Source organism: Oncorhynchus tshawytscha, linkage group LG18 (genome assembly GCF_018296145.1).
Source record: "Oncorhynchus tshawytscha isolate Ot180627B linkage group LG18, Otsh_v2.0, whole genome shotgun sequence".
NCBI classification, from domain to species: domain Eukaryota; kingdom Metazoa; phylum Chordata; class Actinopteri; order Salmoniformes; family Salmonidae; genus Oncorhynchus; species Oncorhynchus tshawytscha.
In genome coordinates, this window is record NC_056446.1 from 10,101,575 (window position 1) to 10,118,115 (window position 16,541).

A 16,541-nucleotide genomic window follows, 5' to 3' on the forward strand; every position below is an offset into this window, starting at 1 on the left:
AAAGGATGCTGCAGCTACACTGATGTGGTGTGGTTGTTGTGGCTAGCTCTGGCCCATGGCCCCACAGTCTCTGTGGTGTGGCTGTGGTTGTTGTGGCTAGCTCTGGTCCAGGGCTCCAAAGTCAAAATTTGGGCTCTACCTCCCTCTAGCTAATGGATGGAGCAGCAGGAGGAAGAAAGAAAGTGTATGAATATTTTGCATCTTTCTTTACACTCTTCTTCTGTACCCCTCAGAGTTTCTAATGCATTCTCTCATCCAGTATATATTAGTGCCGTAGCAAACCGTAGCAAAACATTTTGCAACAGAAAACGTTTTGCAACAAAAATGAGTTTCTTATTGGTCAAGGTCAGGTCGGTGCTCCCCGTTTCAGTCAGTTTTCTTCCATTTGGTGTCTAGTGGATAAGACCTTGATTAGCCAACAACCTACAGTAATTACAAAGCATCTATCTATCAATCAGAACAACTCCACTGTTAGCCTGTTTTTTAAATGTATTTTTTTATTAAATATTACATCATTTAACTTTACCTGTACAATGTCATGTATATGAAAATAATATTCATTATTAGAGAATAAATTACAATTCAGCTAAATTGGAATAATGATAACAAACATTTCAACAATTTGTGACCTTTGAACCTTATAGTCCCACCCGTCATTTTGGTCAAACAATGTGTTATTCACATGGAGTTGCTCTTTAGATGGTCCTTTACATGTGAGATATGTCCGATTTTGTTTAAAGTCATTTTACGCTGAAAAAAAAAAAACTCTATCAGAAAGTAACTATCTGCACAAACACCTTTTAACTTGGTCCTATAAGGTTCTATCTGCGATCCAATCACACAATGCTTGGGTTGTCAATCAAAAATGATTGTACGCAAGGTGATAGACTAGCGTATATATAAAATATGAAAGAAGAATTCGCTACACAACAGTTCTGAGATCTGGGATAGGAAAATGTTGACGCTCAATATCTCAGAACTGAGCTTTGTGCAGAGAGAACCGTGTAGTCCCAGGGTCTTGAATTCTTCAAGTTGATACATCAAATCACTTTAAATATGAAAGAGCTTCAAAAGGGACTTTGCTTTAACTTAATAAGATAAATGAAATAGAAATGTGACACTTAATCTTAGTTTTTCTGTCGATATTAACACACGAACAAAATAATATAGAGATACATATAAATAGGAACAGGTTCAAATAAAATACTCATATCAGATGTTTTTTATCAAGCAATTCCAGTCTTGAACTAACAACTGCTTTTGTCAAAAAAAAGCCATGAAAATAGAAAGCTACTCGCGATTGAGATACTGCATTATATTTACAAACCAGATGAATTCGAGAGAAAAAAAAGGTGAAAGGAACGCTATTGAACGTAGGCAACTGTGTTTATAGCTTATAGAGTGCAGCAAAACATAGGGACAGACCGGAGAGTCCCATGGGCAACCATTTACATATGTACTGAGACGGTGTGGAACTGTGGGACCTTCAGGCCTTCGCTCTTCTAGGAGCTAAAAGGATCGAGTCAAGTCAAGTAACTGTGATCAGAGCTCAGTTCTTCAGTCAAAGCCTACTCTGCAGAGTCAGAGTAAGCACATTAAAGAGATTCATCCTCTCGTCCATAGCAACTTGACCAGGCTCTAAAGTAGTCAGTGTGATACGATCCTAGGCAGGTGTTCATCAGCTCTCTGGGGTGAAGTTTCCCCTAGGCCACTATAGCGTTGGAATGGCAGCCTTCTGAATTCCCATGACCGTATCATAGAAGCAGTCCTCGTTGACCACAGAGTTCAGGCTCTGCACACTGAAGTCCCTCCCTAGTAGGGCGTTGAAGTCCACACACTGGGAGTCATTATCCTGCCTCCCCTGGCCCCCCTGCAGACTGCTCACCCTCTTCTGGACAGCAGGGTGGGGCTGTGGGACCCCCTGTATGAGGTGCTCCTGCTGGGTCCCCGTGCTCCTCGGCCCGGCCTCTTCTGTGAAGTTGAGTCTCTGGAGCTGGGCTTCCAGGGTGCTGGTCAGGGAGCACAGCCAGGCCCTCTTGCCCAGTGTGGTGCCTTCCAGGCTGTGGAGGCCCGTGGAGGAGCGGCTGGGGAGCTGGGGCTCCGTGTGGGTTTCTCCTGGACCAGGGTAGGGGCCACCGCTGGACACACTGCTGTCGTCTGAGTGGTGCTGGTGGCCTGCAGTCCTCCCGGCCTCTGGTTGGCGCTGTTGTCTTCTCCTCCAGGAGCCGTCTCTGACAGGTGCAGGCTGGGTCCTGCGGAGGGAGCCTAGGTGCTCTCTAGAACCCCTCTCTGGTAGGAGAGGCCTCCGGGTGCAGTCTCGAAGGGAGCGAAGAGCTTTCACCACACTGGCCTTATTCTCCAAACCACTGGAAAAGACGCATATATGAGATCAAGTCAACTAGGCCATGTTAATTCAAATGTGTACATATTTTTAGTTCTCATGATTGATAAAACATCCATTATCGCTGTCATTTTCATGTAATCTCTCACCTGCTGCAGAGCTGGAATACGGTCTCTGGTCTCCCCTCCACCTGAGACTTGGTGTGGACCAGCTCCCAGACACAAGGGTTCTCTGCTCCTGCTGTGTTCCCCGGGCGGACCTGCACTGCCGACACTGGGATGAGCCAGCGGAACTTGAAGGGGTCCAGGTCGGAGCGTGACGTGGTCTGTAGCATAAAAAGAAACCAAAATGGACACACGCTTCAGAACATGTGTGATATCCATTGTAATAACGTAAAGTTATCGGTAGACGTGCGTTTGAGCACAGTGAGACTCACCATCCTCTTCCTCATCTTGCTGCTCTCACGGTACACCAGGATCACTGCTCTCTTGAAAACTGAGGACAGAGGCAGGAGCAACTCGATTTGAGTCCGACAGTTCTGGATTGTTGTAATAAAGATGAAAATATTGACATCATCGTGTCAAGTCATTTGGATTCAACTCGTCATTGGAAAAAGCCCCACTCACCGAACACTGTCAGTTCAGGGTCTTTCCTCATGCGACACAGGGAGGGGAGAGGGTTGAGCCACTTTAAAGAGGAGTGGATGAGGAACTCCCCCATGGAGATCTCTGTCACCTGGAGAAGAGAGAGGAGGACACTTAGTCTGGGAGGCTGATTGTGGAGGGGTTTCCTCCAATGAACTCACTCTACAATGAGTACATTCATATCGTTCATACAATTATTTGAAAGGACAGAATCAGATATTCATATTATTGTAGTTTCATTTGCCAGTTATGTGTGGTGGTGATTACTGTACTGTACCTCTTTCTCAGGGCCACTCTGCTCTGCCACCAGTTGGTCAAAAACAGTGCCGTAGTCCTCGTAGATCTTCTGCATCTCATTGATGTGGCTGGCCACCTTCTCCATGGCTCTCAGGGCCTCTGATGGATAGAGACAGGTAGACACACAGAGAGGTGCACGTCAAGAGAGCTCACCCCTAACACATCAGACAAACCTGGAAAGACTGCTGTCTCTGGGTCTTATGGTTGTGTGTGTGTGTGTGTGTGTGTGTGTGTGTGTGTGTGTGTGTGTGTGTGTGTGTGTGTGTGTGTGTGTGTGTGTGCGTACATGTCCCCGTGTGTGTCTATGCGGGCTCCCACATAAGCCATGACATATGTAGTCCTACCTGTGAGGTGGCTGTGCTCCTCGCTTTCGGGGTCAGTGAGGGAGACCAGCTCTCGGAGCAGCAGGGGGTACTTGAGCACCCTCTGGACTGGCTTAATGAGGTACGACTCCAGGGTGGAAGAGTGCTGCTTGGTGGGGTTCCTTGCTTCCAGGAACTCCTTGAAAGCCCGGTCCGTCTTTGCTGTAAACAGGAAATGAGGACTTAAAGCAGGCTTTGATGCAGGCATTGATTGGCTGCCTTTTGCACTGGCTTTTCAGATGGCATTTAATGATTAACTGAGCAGGGATTAACTGAGCAGGTCTACTGTACATAAGGTAGGCATCACCCTTACCTCGTTCCAGAACCTTCTGGACTTTGATGTGGTTGGCACAGAAGCCGCTGTAGAGCTTGAAGTGGTCGGCATAGTAGAGGAAGGAGCCGCCCAGCGAGAAGAGAAGTTTCTGGATGCAGAGAGAGAGAAAGAGAGAATGCTTGCTATTCACTTCCTGTGAACATCAAATAGGCCTACCGCTGACTAACAGTGCAGTCAGTAGGTTAAGTAACATCCTGTTGATAAAGCTTGAAGATTTTCCACTAGACCTCGAGGCCGCATCCCAAATTAAACCCTATTCCCTATAAAGGACACTACTTTTTGACCACAGCCGTGAGCATACAAAACATTAGGAACACCAGCTCTATCCATGACAGACTGACCAGGTGAATCCAGGTGAAAGCTATGATTCCTTATTGATGTCACGTGTTAAATCCACTTCAATCAGTGTAGATGAAGGGGAGGAGACAAATTAAAGAAGGATTTTCAAGCCTTGAGACAATTTGAGACATGGATTGCGTATGCATGCCATTCAGAGGGTGAATGGGTAAGACAAAATATTTAAGTGCGTTTGAACGAGGTATGGTAGTAGGCACAAGAACTGCAACGCTGCTGTTGGTTTTTTTTAACGCTCAACCGTTTCCTGTGTGTGTCAAGAATGGTCCACCACCCAAAGGACATCCAGCCAACTTACAGCCAACTGTGGGAAGCATTGGAGTCAACATGGGCCAGCATTCATGTTGAACGCTTTCGACACCTTGTAGAGTACATACGCCAATGAATTGAGGCTGTTCTGAGGGCAAAAGTGGGAGGGTGCAACTGAATATTAGGAAGGTGTTCTTAATGTTTTATACACTGTGTAAATGGTATAATGTGCCATTTGGCACGTAACCCCAAACTCATAGGGAATCTACCTTGAACTGTTCCGGGGTCTCCAGAGAGCTGAAGTTGGGCGAGGAGGCGATGCGCTCCTCCAGGGTGTGTAGGAACACTCTCTGGAAGTCCAGCATCTCAGGCAGACTGCCAAACAGAGACTCCATCTAGTGGAGGGTGGAGAGAACAGCAGTTAGAAACGACCCATTTCTTTATTTTTAGAAACCCTTTTTTGGCACTTAAAAAAAAAAAAAAATCTACAGTGAATAGCAAATTCAAATGCCCAAAAAGTACAAGTTAGAAGACGGGAAGAGGTTTACAGCCAATGTAGCGGATGTAGCGTAGGTGGTTGGGAACCACGCTCATGTGATGGTTAGCATTGTCTGAGATCTGACCACTTTTTATTCCCTGAGACCCCGGTTCCAACCCTGGTCAGTCACACTAACATACAGCTGACTAACAAGTCATAATGAAATGTTATTGTATTTAACATGTTTAGACATGTAAAAATACATTTAGACATCTACACGTATGTCTTTCCATAGTGGCCCCCGTCGTGCTCTACCTCGTCATGGCTGAGGAAGGTCTCACTCTGTAGAGGGGTCAGGTAAATGTCAAACAGACAGCCCAGGTCCTAAGGGACAGACAGGGGGAAACGTCATTAGACTGTGACATCATCACTATCATCACTATTACACCGGTCACCGACAGAGAAATCATCATTCTCCTCAGCCTGACACGTGGACATTAGAGTAGCAGGTGGTAAGCATACATTACACTAAATGCTACGAGAGATCCTTAATAAAGAGGCACTTAAGAGACCATTCATTACCATTAATAAAGAGAGACCATCAATTTTACATCCCCGGAGAGGACGTTCCAGCACTCTCTTAGATGAGGCAGCAGAATGTGAGTGATCATGACCCGTATTCATAAAGTGTCTCAGAGCACGATTGCTGATATAAAATCAGATCCACTCTGTCCATTCATTACCATTTCAAATGCAAAACTGATCCTAAATCAGCACTCCTACTCTGAGACGATTTGATGATGATAATGTATTTTAAATGATTTAACAAATAATTGTACAAATGACAGCGACACGCTGAATTACAAGTACAATTTACAATGACATTATGAAATATGACATTTTTTAAATATGACAAAAAAAAACATAAATATGGCCAGGTATGTACCTTGACGTAGGACTTCTCTGTGTCTACCAGTTCCTGTATGACCTTACAGAGCCTCTCAGAGATAGACATGTGTCTGGGGCAGGGGGGCTTCTGGACTTGTGGCCCGAGGGGCTCCATGGAATAGGGGTTTCTCTGGCCCTCGACCACCACCGCCCCACGGCCCTCTGGGAAGGTCTGGTACAGCGAGCACACCGTCTCCACATTCTGAAGGAAACAGAAGAGAGACGAATTAGGAGATATTCTCATTTCAGCTCTGAATATCAAATGACTGCCCTTTACACAGGGGTGTGACGATTACAAATCAGCTCGGAATCTACTGTAACAAGCACCTAATCTTAAAGGGGAATATCACAATATTTTTTGCATCCTATGACACGTTGCATCATCATGATGATGTGATGGAGACACTTTTCTTATTAAAAGTCCAATATCTTGACAAATTGACTACTGACATGCAAAACATTTTGGGACTGTAATCAACAGCGGACTAATGAAAATAATACCAAAATATCGTTTTTGAATGAAATTCCCCTTTAATAATCAGTCAGTTTAAATCATCAACCCCTTGTGTAGTATGAGAGGGTGTCAAACCACTCCCTCTGTATTTATGGAGAGGCAAAGAGTGCAGAGTGTCAGGGTCTACAAATGGCAACCTATTCCCTATATAGTGCACTACTTTTGACCAGCACACTGTAAATGGAATGGAGTGCCATTTGAGGTGCATCCCAGGTTTAAGCCATAGGGCTCAGGTAGTGTGCACACTATTGGGAATAGGGTGTCATTTGGGCTGCACACATCAACTCGGAGTATTAGATATTTGTTTTATTACCATAATGATTCAGCCAAAATGAATCAATTCGATTCAATTAGAAAATACTTATTTTGTCAACAATTTTCCATAAAACATGAGAGAGAGCGCCTAACAGTGAGGTACAACACGAATAAGCTGATGTCAAGTTTATGAACAAGCATTTCACATCACATACACTTTCACCCTCTCGAAGAAAGTTTGAATCAATCAGCGGTGAACACACGCACGGGCCGAGGCAACCCTCAATAGCAGATTAAACAGATAGGATCCCCCGCCAAGGCTTTGTTCATTTTGTCATCACAACGTCTCCTGTCAGGCTATAATAAAGTGCTGACAAACGAATAAATCCCCTTGGTTAGGACTATTGTGCTGCGCTGCAATCCAGCTTTAAAATACCCTCTGAACTAGAAGCAAGGTCGGACAGAGAATGGGAAAAAGATTCCAAGCATTAACGTTCATGGGCTTATTACTTCCCGTAACATTTGCTCTCCGTGTGTCTCACATGAGCGTCTAGCCTGTGTATCTTATACCTACAATAAGATCTCAACAGTAAAAACAGTGCATTCAAAAAAGCTCTTGTTTCTAGGCAACAACATCAAAGCAAAAACAACGTGATGCATCATCAGTGCAGTGCAGCTCAAACACAGAGAGAGTACAGTACAACAATAACTACGATACAGAGAGACACCACAGTACACTAGCTACGGTACTACCAGCAGGGTGATCCCGTCGGCTGCCTGCTCGCAGGCTACGCAGGAGGCCACCTCATCCAGCAGCCCGGCCAGCCTGTCCTTCAGGGACTGCCTGAGAGATGACAGGGTGAAAGTCCCAGGGATGAAATCCCCCACCCCCACTTCCACCTCACCCTCATCCTCCTGGGGCAGCACCCAGCACATAGCCCTGGTCGACAGGGCCACCCGGGGCTGCTTTCCCGGGGTGAACCTCTGGCTGTTGTTGGTGGAGCTGGATAGAAACAACATGCTACATGCGAGGCTGGGCGTTCTGACCTCTGCTGGTAGCCATTAATCCCTGGAAATTCCCATACTCTCCCTCTCTATCTAACTTCTCTCTCCCTCTCTTTACCGTCTCTCTCTATCCCTCTCTTTCTTTATTTATGTCACTCTCTGTCACACACACTTAAGGAGTAAGCCTGCAGTTTGTCGTACTACACCTCTCTCTCTCTCACTGTGTCTCTCTCTCTCTCTCTCTCTCTGTCACACACACTTAGGCAGTAAGCCTGGATTGGATTAGCAGTCTACTCAGGGTCATGTGTGCTGACAAGGCTTGGAGTGTCTATGGGCTTTAGGAGCCTTGGAGGAGGCAGGGAGGGAGGCGTTAGCTGGCTGGGAAAGACATTTGGGCGAGTGGATTTCAAGTGAAAGCAGAGAAAGGGATTTATTTACTTCGAGTAATAGAGGATATTGTCTTTGAAGCAACTGCCTTCAAATCTAAAGGACATGACAGACCAATATAAATGTCAGTAATGTGCAGTGGGTGGCCATTCTATCGCCTCTGACCACACAACATCGGCCACCATTTTCTGCCCATTACGCAATGATTCTACATGTTGAATCGCCACCATTCGTCGACACCCTAAGGCAGTGTCATTTGATGTGAATGAATTCCTGAAGTGAGGGACTCTCTCTCAGGCCATTGTTCTACCAGAAGAGTCCCTTCATACTTCCAATAGTTGTTGATACCAGTTGATATTGTGTGATGGTGTTGTTGTCAATGCCATGGCATTGCAGGTGTGTATGACCTGGGCTTGAACCTGAGACAGTACTCTCCTGGCACCTCATCTCATCTTAGCAGATGTCCTGATCACCACAGAGTAACCCCTGATCACCAACACACGGCATGGGACCAAACACACCACTCACTGCTCTTAAACCTCCACTGACACACGCACATTGATAGATATTACTGCACTGTTGGAGCTAGAAAGTATTTCGCTACACGATGACATCTACAAATCTCTGTCCTCGACCCACACACACTCTCCAGGCTCTATTTTCACAAACCTAACGCATTGGTAAATCTCTGGCGGTAGCACCATAGGTGCCAGAAATATGTGTCAGCAATCTTTTTTGCTATTTTCACAGCGGGAATTATGAGTGCAGTAGCTGGCGGTGGTGTGAAAGGGCTGGGTTTAGATGAATAAATACATTGGAGGTGTGATGAGGGCTTGGCCACTCACTGGCCAATCAACGCGTTTCAGGGCTTAATACTGCATGCCATTGTCTCAAGTTTTGTAGGTTATTGACAGGCTTTTGCGTTGTAATCAACTCCAATTCAGCTCGGGGTACAGACTATTCTCATCATAGTCCATTATGGATTGATACTACAGTCGATTAAATAGCAGAGGCTGCAGTAGCTAGTAGCCTAATAGCAGTAAAAAAAAAACAACACCTGTGTTTGCTCAATATGTTTGGAGTGTTAAAATTGTCTTTAAGGAGTATAGGCCTACATCGCACTTCTCCTCAAATAAAAAATCCTAGGCTCCCGTAAATTGTATTGCATGTGTGAGGCACGTTCTCAATAAGAAAGATGTAGCCTAGGCCTACCTTTGATAGGTTTGAATAATTTGAATATGCTTGGTGGAGTGAGTCTTTGGTAACCAGACAAGAGGCGCTCTTTGGAAATGGGGGATGGATACCAGCCGAATGGAGTATTCCCTGCAGGTAGGCCTTTGTGAATTGTTCACGCAAAAGCATGATGGCAAAAGCCTCACGAGTAGACCATTAAGAAACCTTTTATTGATAGGCTACTTGGCTAATGCATGGCCAGGATAAGACGCATTGCTGTTGAACCAGCATTCGCTATAGTAGGGTCAGGGTAGCCAACTAAGGTTTTGTTTTTTCATCAAAAAATATTGTTACAGGAAAATAACTTAAATGTTTCTAAATAGGGTCACCAGTATGAGCTCATCTCTCATTCCATGATGGGCATATGGTCATGAGGGGTTTTAAGCACATCCCAAATAATGACAGGAGCTGGCTAAAATAATGTACAGAATAAAAGGGGATGTTCTCTCCAAACCCTTTATCGATACTAGTCTTGACTAGCTGACTTGGGTAGGGGGGAAAAAACAGCCTTCATTGAGAGGAGGGAAGGCTTTGCTTGGTTTTTACAACATGGGAAAAAAACAACCATACAAGTTTTACGGGCACAAAAAGCACATCTCTCTTGTCCCATACGCATATACAGATGTAGGATCTCAATTTGATCACTCATTTGTTGTTGAAAATGTTCCTGCACAGCAGGAAATAATAACTTGTAGTCTACTCAAGGTTTAAAAAGGCTTCTAAAGTTTGTAATTTCCACTTTAAAATGTCAGACTTGATTTGCCCTAACGAAAAATGTATCAACCCCTACAAGTAAATGTAATAATTCACATGTCCTGTTATTTTTCTGGAGTAGCAAACTGGCTCAAATTTAGATCCTACATTTGTAGGCACTGTATATCACGGCTGGATAGGCTGCGCTTCTGCTGTCAAAATCCATGCCATAACCAATCACGTTACCGCTAAAACCAGCTTTCGGTTAGTCTTAAATATCCCCACCAGCACTGCCTGAAATTGGCACTTTTGGCGCACTTTTTTAAGGACACACCTCAGATAGTGCCACCCCTTCCACCTCAGCGCAAATGAGTTCATACAAGACAGGTAAATTACCAATCCCGGTGGATGTGTTTAAAAATGGCAGAGCTCCGGTCGAATTTACTAACAAGCATTTAATAATTGCGCTGGCTTAATGCCAATCGAAAATAGAGCCCTCCATCTCACCTGGCCGAGCTGCTCCATCTCATCAGCAGGTCGTGGTTGTTGTGACACCAAGGGAGGAGCTACGGAGCTCTCTGGAAGCTCCTGGGGCAGTGGCATATCTGAGAGAGAAGCAGACAGGCCAGTATGATTAAATAGATGGACCACACACACACACACACACATATCTACAGATGCTGAGAGAGAATTCCTGGTTAGACCACTGGAGGCAGTTTTACTGGTTAAGTCCACCTGACTGGTGTCAACCAGCATTGATCTGGCTTCACTACAAGCCCAGCAGGCAGGAGCAATTCATTTGGCCGCACTCCTCCTCTCCCCGGGGTCTTGCACAGCTTACTTGGCGTCACACCAACAGGAATAACAGTATCATGCTATTTAAAGTAAAAACACGCACACACACCCTTATACTGCACACATAAACACACCATTAAATCAATATTGAGTAATGTAATCAAGACAATGATGATTGTCCTCCCATGGTGTTATAAATAGCATGTGGCCATTCCAAACAATAGCCGTGCTGTGCCGCCCAGTGAAATATGCCAGCTCTCTTCTCATTTTCTTAATTGAATCAACATGAGGCATTTGAATGTCTCCATCCAGGCCTAAACACCCTGCAGCATTGGCTGGGCAGGATGGCATTCCCCTTCAACATGATGTGGCAGACACACTGACTCTGTGCTTCAAGATACAAAGGCTGGAAAACACTTCGGCCTGAGGCCCTCTAGTGGGGAAAAATAAAATGTATACCCGGTGAGAAAACACCATGTCCTCCAGATAGTAAACCAAATGTAATGCGAAGTTAGGAACAGGGTAAAAAAAAAAAAAATCTAGTAACTCAACAACACCTGCAATTTCCAAAACACAACATATTTTTTGGTCTAAAGAATTGTATCTGTGGGAAGGGATGGTATCTTATTCTCTATGTAGTGCACTATTATTGACCAGAGGTCTATGGGCCCTAGTCAAAAGTAGTGCACTATAAAGGGAAGAGTGTGCCCTTTGGGAAGTAGCCTGTATCAAGACAAGGTGAAAATACAAAGTTGTAGTCTCTACCTATAGGCCAGACACCGTGGCTGGGTGGTGGTGGTGGTCCTGGCTGCCAGGGGTCACAGTCTGGCCAGACAGAGGTGTGGTCGCCAGGGACTTGCTCCTCTCGTCTGAGCAGTAGGTGGAGGATCTGGTGGTTGAACATCAGGTGTATCAGCCCCAGGTCCAGATTGGACACACTGGTCCCATTCAGAACCAGGATCTCATCCCCCGCTCTCAGACCTGAGGGAAGAACAAGGAGACATCAACCAATCGGACAGTTATCTCCTCAAAGTGTTGACCACTATGGCCTCTTTCTATATTAGAATGGGACTCCATGTCCTTCTGTACGTTTTTATAGATAGAAATGTATGGGATGGGGAGACAGATGGGATGGGTAGAGCATAGAAAGTGAGATGCCGGAACAAGGGATTGAACTGCTTTCTCCAGGGGGAAATGTGTGGTCCGGGTGTGGCAACACTACCACTAGTCAAGTCCCTGCATACCACTACTGTATGTACTCTTAAGTAAAATGCATCAATACTGTATTTTTCTGCCTCTGATACAAAGTAGATATGTCAAATGTATTAGAAAGATGAATTGAGGTACCTTCAGTGAAAGCCAGTCCCCCTGGGTTGACCTCACTCAAGTAGACATGGCTCTTCCTGGCTCCGTCTACATGGCCTGTCACAGCAAAGCCTACAGGCGATAGAGATCAGAGGTTAAAACAGAGTAATATATGATGGTATACTGTAATAACACAACCCAAGAGTAAATGGGCTCTTTCCTGCAAACACACACACACACACACACACACACACACACACACACACACACACACACACACATGATCCCTACTCACCAAAGTCTGCTGTGTCAGGGCGGGACAGTTGTATGGTGAAAACATTGAGTGGGAAGACCTCAAGCTCTTCATACACCTGTTCAGAAAAAGCACATAGAAGATTGAAAAAGTACTCATCACATACCTCAATGTACTTACTAAAGAGGCCAGATATCACTGAAACTATATTCAAATCATGGGTGGATTATGGTTGAATCTTGAAATGTAGCAAGTTGACTCAGTATCGACTCAGAGATAATACAATGAGTGACTAAATCAATGAATGAATGCTTGTATCAGTGATTGGATCCTGCGTTTTCCCATAGTTACTATACGGCCAGGGCCTCACCAGGTCTCGTAGTGGGTCTGTGGGCGCTGGGGAGAAGGTCTCCGTGTCCTGACCCACCGGCCTCCTCACACGCAGGCAGTGCTGGCTCGGGTCCAGGTGCCGCTCCTAGAACAAGATCCAAGAGGATGAGTCCATGTTCGTCCCAAATGGCTCCCCATTCCCTATGTAGTGCACTACTTTTGACCAGGACACACTGAGGTTACATCCCAAATGCCACCTTATTCCCTACTTAGTGCACTACTTTTGACCAAAGCCTGACTAGGACCCTTAGACCTCTGGTCAAAAGTAGTGCACTATATAGGGAATATGGTGCCATTTAGCCTCAGAGTGTCAGATATCTTGAGTGCCTTCAGCTACGGTAACTAGCTATACCCCGACTGACCCTGTTCCCGATCAGCTAAAAGGATGCCGTGAGAGAACTTTCTACGGAAGGAAAGCATGAATTATTGAGGTATCAAGAGCAATTAAACTAGTATCTGTTCTGTACCACCCCTACAGCAATCTTCTCCTATCGTTTCCTCTTTGCCTTTAACAACCATATCAGTCACTGGAGAATTCACGGCAAAATGCTGACATGGGAGTTATGAGTTAGGAGAGTGTTGAAATGTATGAATAATTAGGCGATAGATGCAGTATGCTTACCTTACAGGCCAAAGATAGCAAGTCCGATACGAGGAAATCGGGTTTGATGTGCAGAGTAATGCTTTGGCTGTCAGGCATATTCACACAAATGGGAGTTTCCAAACTGCTGTACCAAGGGTTGCCTTCAGGTGGTGCTATCAACTGCATTTTGGCAAGAGCGTCCAATCTCTGTTAGACAAAGATGGAGAATAATTATGTTTATTCCGGTTTCTTAACCGATAATACGTTCGTATATTAAACAGGTTACTAAATAATTATGTCAAGAATTTAACATCTCTATCGGCAATGTTTGTGAAAAGTTGTGTTTTCTGGGACGTCTGCCCCCAATGATGCAGATGTTTATACACTATGACAAAAAATGACAACTTTCATTACATCTGTTAAAAATCTATCAGTCAAAGATGTTTAATTAAAACACCACAAAACCCCCAATCTCAGCTGGGTCTATTGAACTGAAGTCAAAAGACAGTGAAAGTACATAGCAACAGGTCTGTGAAAGGGGAGGTCGGGTGGTGTCTCCCATTCACGGATAGGTGTCCCCATTCACTGATAGGTGTCCCCATTCACTGGCCGTACAGAGGGATTAACACCGGTTGACAATAGAATTCTGGGAGAATAAAGACCCTCCGTCGGCCTAACCCTCCCCAGCCCCCGGACCCTCGAACTCAGCCGCCTCACGCCTGCCTGTTTGCATGGAGCAGTGTCATCAGATCAGCATGCTGTTGAGACAGCTGTGCAAGCCCCGACCCTGTGTGAATAGAAATACCCCCACCCCCACCTCCATCCCCCCACCCTCATTCTCCCCTATAAAAGGATTAGTCTGAGGCTGAGATTGATCGACTACAATACTCCTTGAGTACATCCTGAATGGCACCCTATTCCCTATATATTCCCTATATAGTGCTTTGGTCACTATGGGCCCTCAAAAGTAGTGCACGCTATAGGGAATAGGATGCCATTTGGGATGCATCCCGCCCTAGCACCTGGTTCTAGTGCAAATTTAGGGGCAGTTTTAGGAGACTTTCATAAACAAAGAGGAAAAGTTTGACGAGGCCTGACAAACAGGGTTGGGTTGGTTACTTTCTAAATATAATCTGTTACAGTTATTAGTTACCTGTCAAATTGTAATCAGTAATGTTACCCAAACTCAGTAACATTACTTTCAGTTCATTTTGGATTACTTTCCCCTAAAGAGGCATTAGAAGAGGACAAAAAGGATCCATCAAACGCATTTGGTGTGCCATACTGGTCTCTGACTTGTAGTCAGACTCGCTCAGGTGGAACAAACTGAAACTTGTGCCTTTTTTCAATGCAGAGTTGAATGTCATTGAGAAAACAGAAAGGTGTCATAATGTATTTTTGTCTCTCGCAATCATCCTTTCTGAATTTAAAAGTAATCCAAGAAGTAATCATCTAGTTTTTCAAAAGTATCTGTAATCTGATTACAATATTTTCACTGGTAACAACTGACTAAAGGTATTTTTTTTGTAATCAGATTACATGTAATCGATTACTACCCAACCCTGCTGTCAAATGTATCAATGACAACTTAAAGTTATTATTGAATAGAATATTTTAATGCAGTTACCTGGCGAATTATGATAAATTAGCCATATTTCCACTGGTTGCAGGAAATTATGAGGTAACATGTTGGGGGAAAAATTCAGACAAAGTGCTTACTGTACCTCTGAGCTGCAGTGGTTGGGGATATGCCCAGCAGGCACTCCAATACTTTGTCCTTCAAAAACCTGGAACATGGAAAAAAAGCACATGCACATTAAGCCTACTCAGTGACTCAGGAGAAAAATGCACACTAAAAAGAACTAACTCAGTCTATATTTACAATGTAATACATTTAATTAAAAACTATCTATCTAAAACCAAAGGCTTTGATACTATTCTGATCCAGATTGAGGCCGAAATAAGACTTGGAGGGTCCATGGGAAGAAATAAGGGGTTTGGTGATGCTGAAATTACAGGTCTGGCAGTGAGGCAGATGGAACGGCTCTCATCAGGCTGGCGGGGATGGAGACTGTCTCCTCTCCACCCAGATACCAGTCTGCCCTCAGCAGAGATACCGCTACCAATACCACCGCCCTCAGCCCACCACCAGTGGCAGGCAGGACCACCACAGAGACAAGGGGTCATGCATATGTCAACAAATGCCAACAGCTTACTGGAACTTAACAACAACAAAGTCAAAATGAAGAGGGGGTTGAGTAACATTCACTGATTGACTGACTCCTCACCTTGACATCGCAGCTCTCTGGAAGCAGTAACAGGGCTCTTAAAGTGACAAACCCCCCCCAATCACCCTACAATAAAAATACATTGCTGGGCTGGCGGAGAAGTGGGTAAGAGTAGAGTCCCTTCGGTAAAATGTGGGGCTGTAGGACGTTTAGTGGACGGCGCGGTGGTTTACACAGACCATCTGCTTGTCGCTGCTGGCATGCTGCAGCTTGCAACAATTAACCACATGTGGCTTCCAGTGATGTCTGTTCCATCTCGGTTCCATTGAGTGGTCTAGCTGGCCTCTCTATAGGGAGATTAGACTTTCTCTGACTCAGGCTCATAACAAAGAACTTCACTGCTCGGAAATCTCTCCCTGTCCGCCCCGTGAGTAAGGAGGGAATGATGTAAGTATTTGGGCACAACATTTGACCTGTGTACAGAGATCTATGGACCGTCATCGTATATGTGTGTATTGTATTAGACAGCGATGGTTCACATGAGACATAATATGTATAAGCATGGTGTATGTGTGGTGTTACAGCGGTGGATCCTATTATTACCCAGACACCACTGGGCGTTACCAACGTATGCCGTTAAGCATATGGATATGCCACGTGAGTACACAGACGCCAGGCATGCCTGTGACTACAACTGTGCGATGTATCTTTCAGAATGTCAACACAGAGCATGTGTTGACCATGTCTATCTTATTATCCATCCCATTATACAATACAGCCAGTCTGCCTAATGCAATGTCACACTGGACAGAACTAAACAATGACGGGAGAGCAGAGGGGCCCAGTGTGGTTTGTCCTTCGCTGAAGTCCTAGGGATAAAAGATCCTATCAGC

General features: G+C 44.9%; 1 protein-coding gene across 3 annotated transcripts in view; it reads right to left on the minus strand.

Annotated features, from left to right (window-relative positions):
• Nucleotides 1–477: 477 nt before the first annotated feature.
• Nucleotides 478–16,541, minus strand: part of LOC112217466 (rho guanine nucleotide exchange factor TIAM2) — a 36,331-nt gene continuing 20,267 nt past the window's right edge. For all 3 annotated transcript variants that reach the window (XM_024377763.2, XM_024377762.2, XM_024377761.2), the window contains 17 exons: nt 15,145–15,207; nt 13,460–13,627; nt 12,818–12,922; nt 12,490–12,565; nt 12,237–12,326; nt 11,655–11,870; nt 10,602–10,699; nt 6,006–6,209; nt 5,375–5,443; nt 4,851–4,976; nt 3,958–4,066; nt 3,627–3,806; nt 3,263–3,381; nt 2,968–3,076; nt 2,778–2,836; nt 2,491–2,666; nt 478–2,366 (listed from right to left, as the gene is read on the minus strand). In XM_024377763.2, coding sequence (XP_024233531.1) covers nt 1,712–2,366; nt 2,491–2,666; nt 2,778–2,836; nt 2,968–3,076; nt 3,263–3,381; nt 3,627–3,806; nt 3,958–4,066; nt 4,851–4,976; nt 5,375–5,443; nt 6,006–6,209; nt 10,602–10,699; nt 11,655–11,870; nt 12,237–12,326; nt 12,490–12,565; nt 12,818–12,922; nt 13,460–13,627; nt 15,145–15,207 — 2,622 coding nt within the window. In that variant the 3' untranslated portion in view covers nt 478–1,711. The remainder of the gene's footprint in view (nt 2,367–2,490; nt 2,667–2,777; nt 2,837–2,967; nt 3,077–3,262; nt 3,382–3,626; nt 3,807–3,957; nt 4,067–4,850; nt 4,977–5,374; nt 5,444–6,005; nt 6,210–10,601; nt 10,700–11,654; nt 11,871–12,236; nt 12,327–12,489; nt 12,566–12,817; nt 12,923–13,459; nt 13,628–15,144; nt 15,208–16,541) is intronic.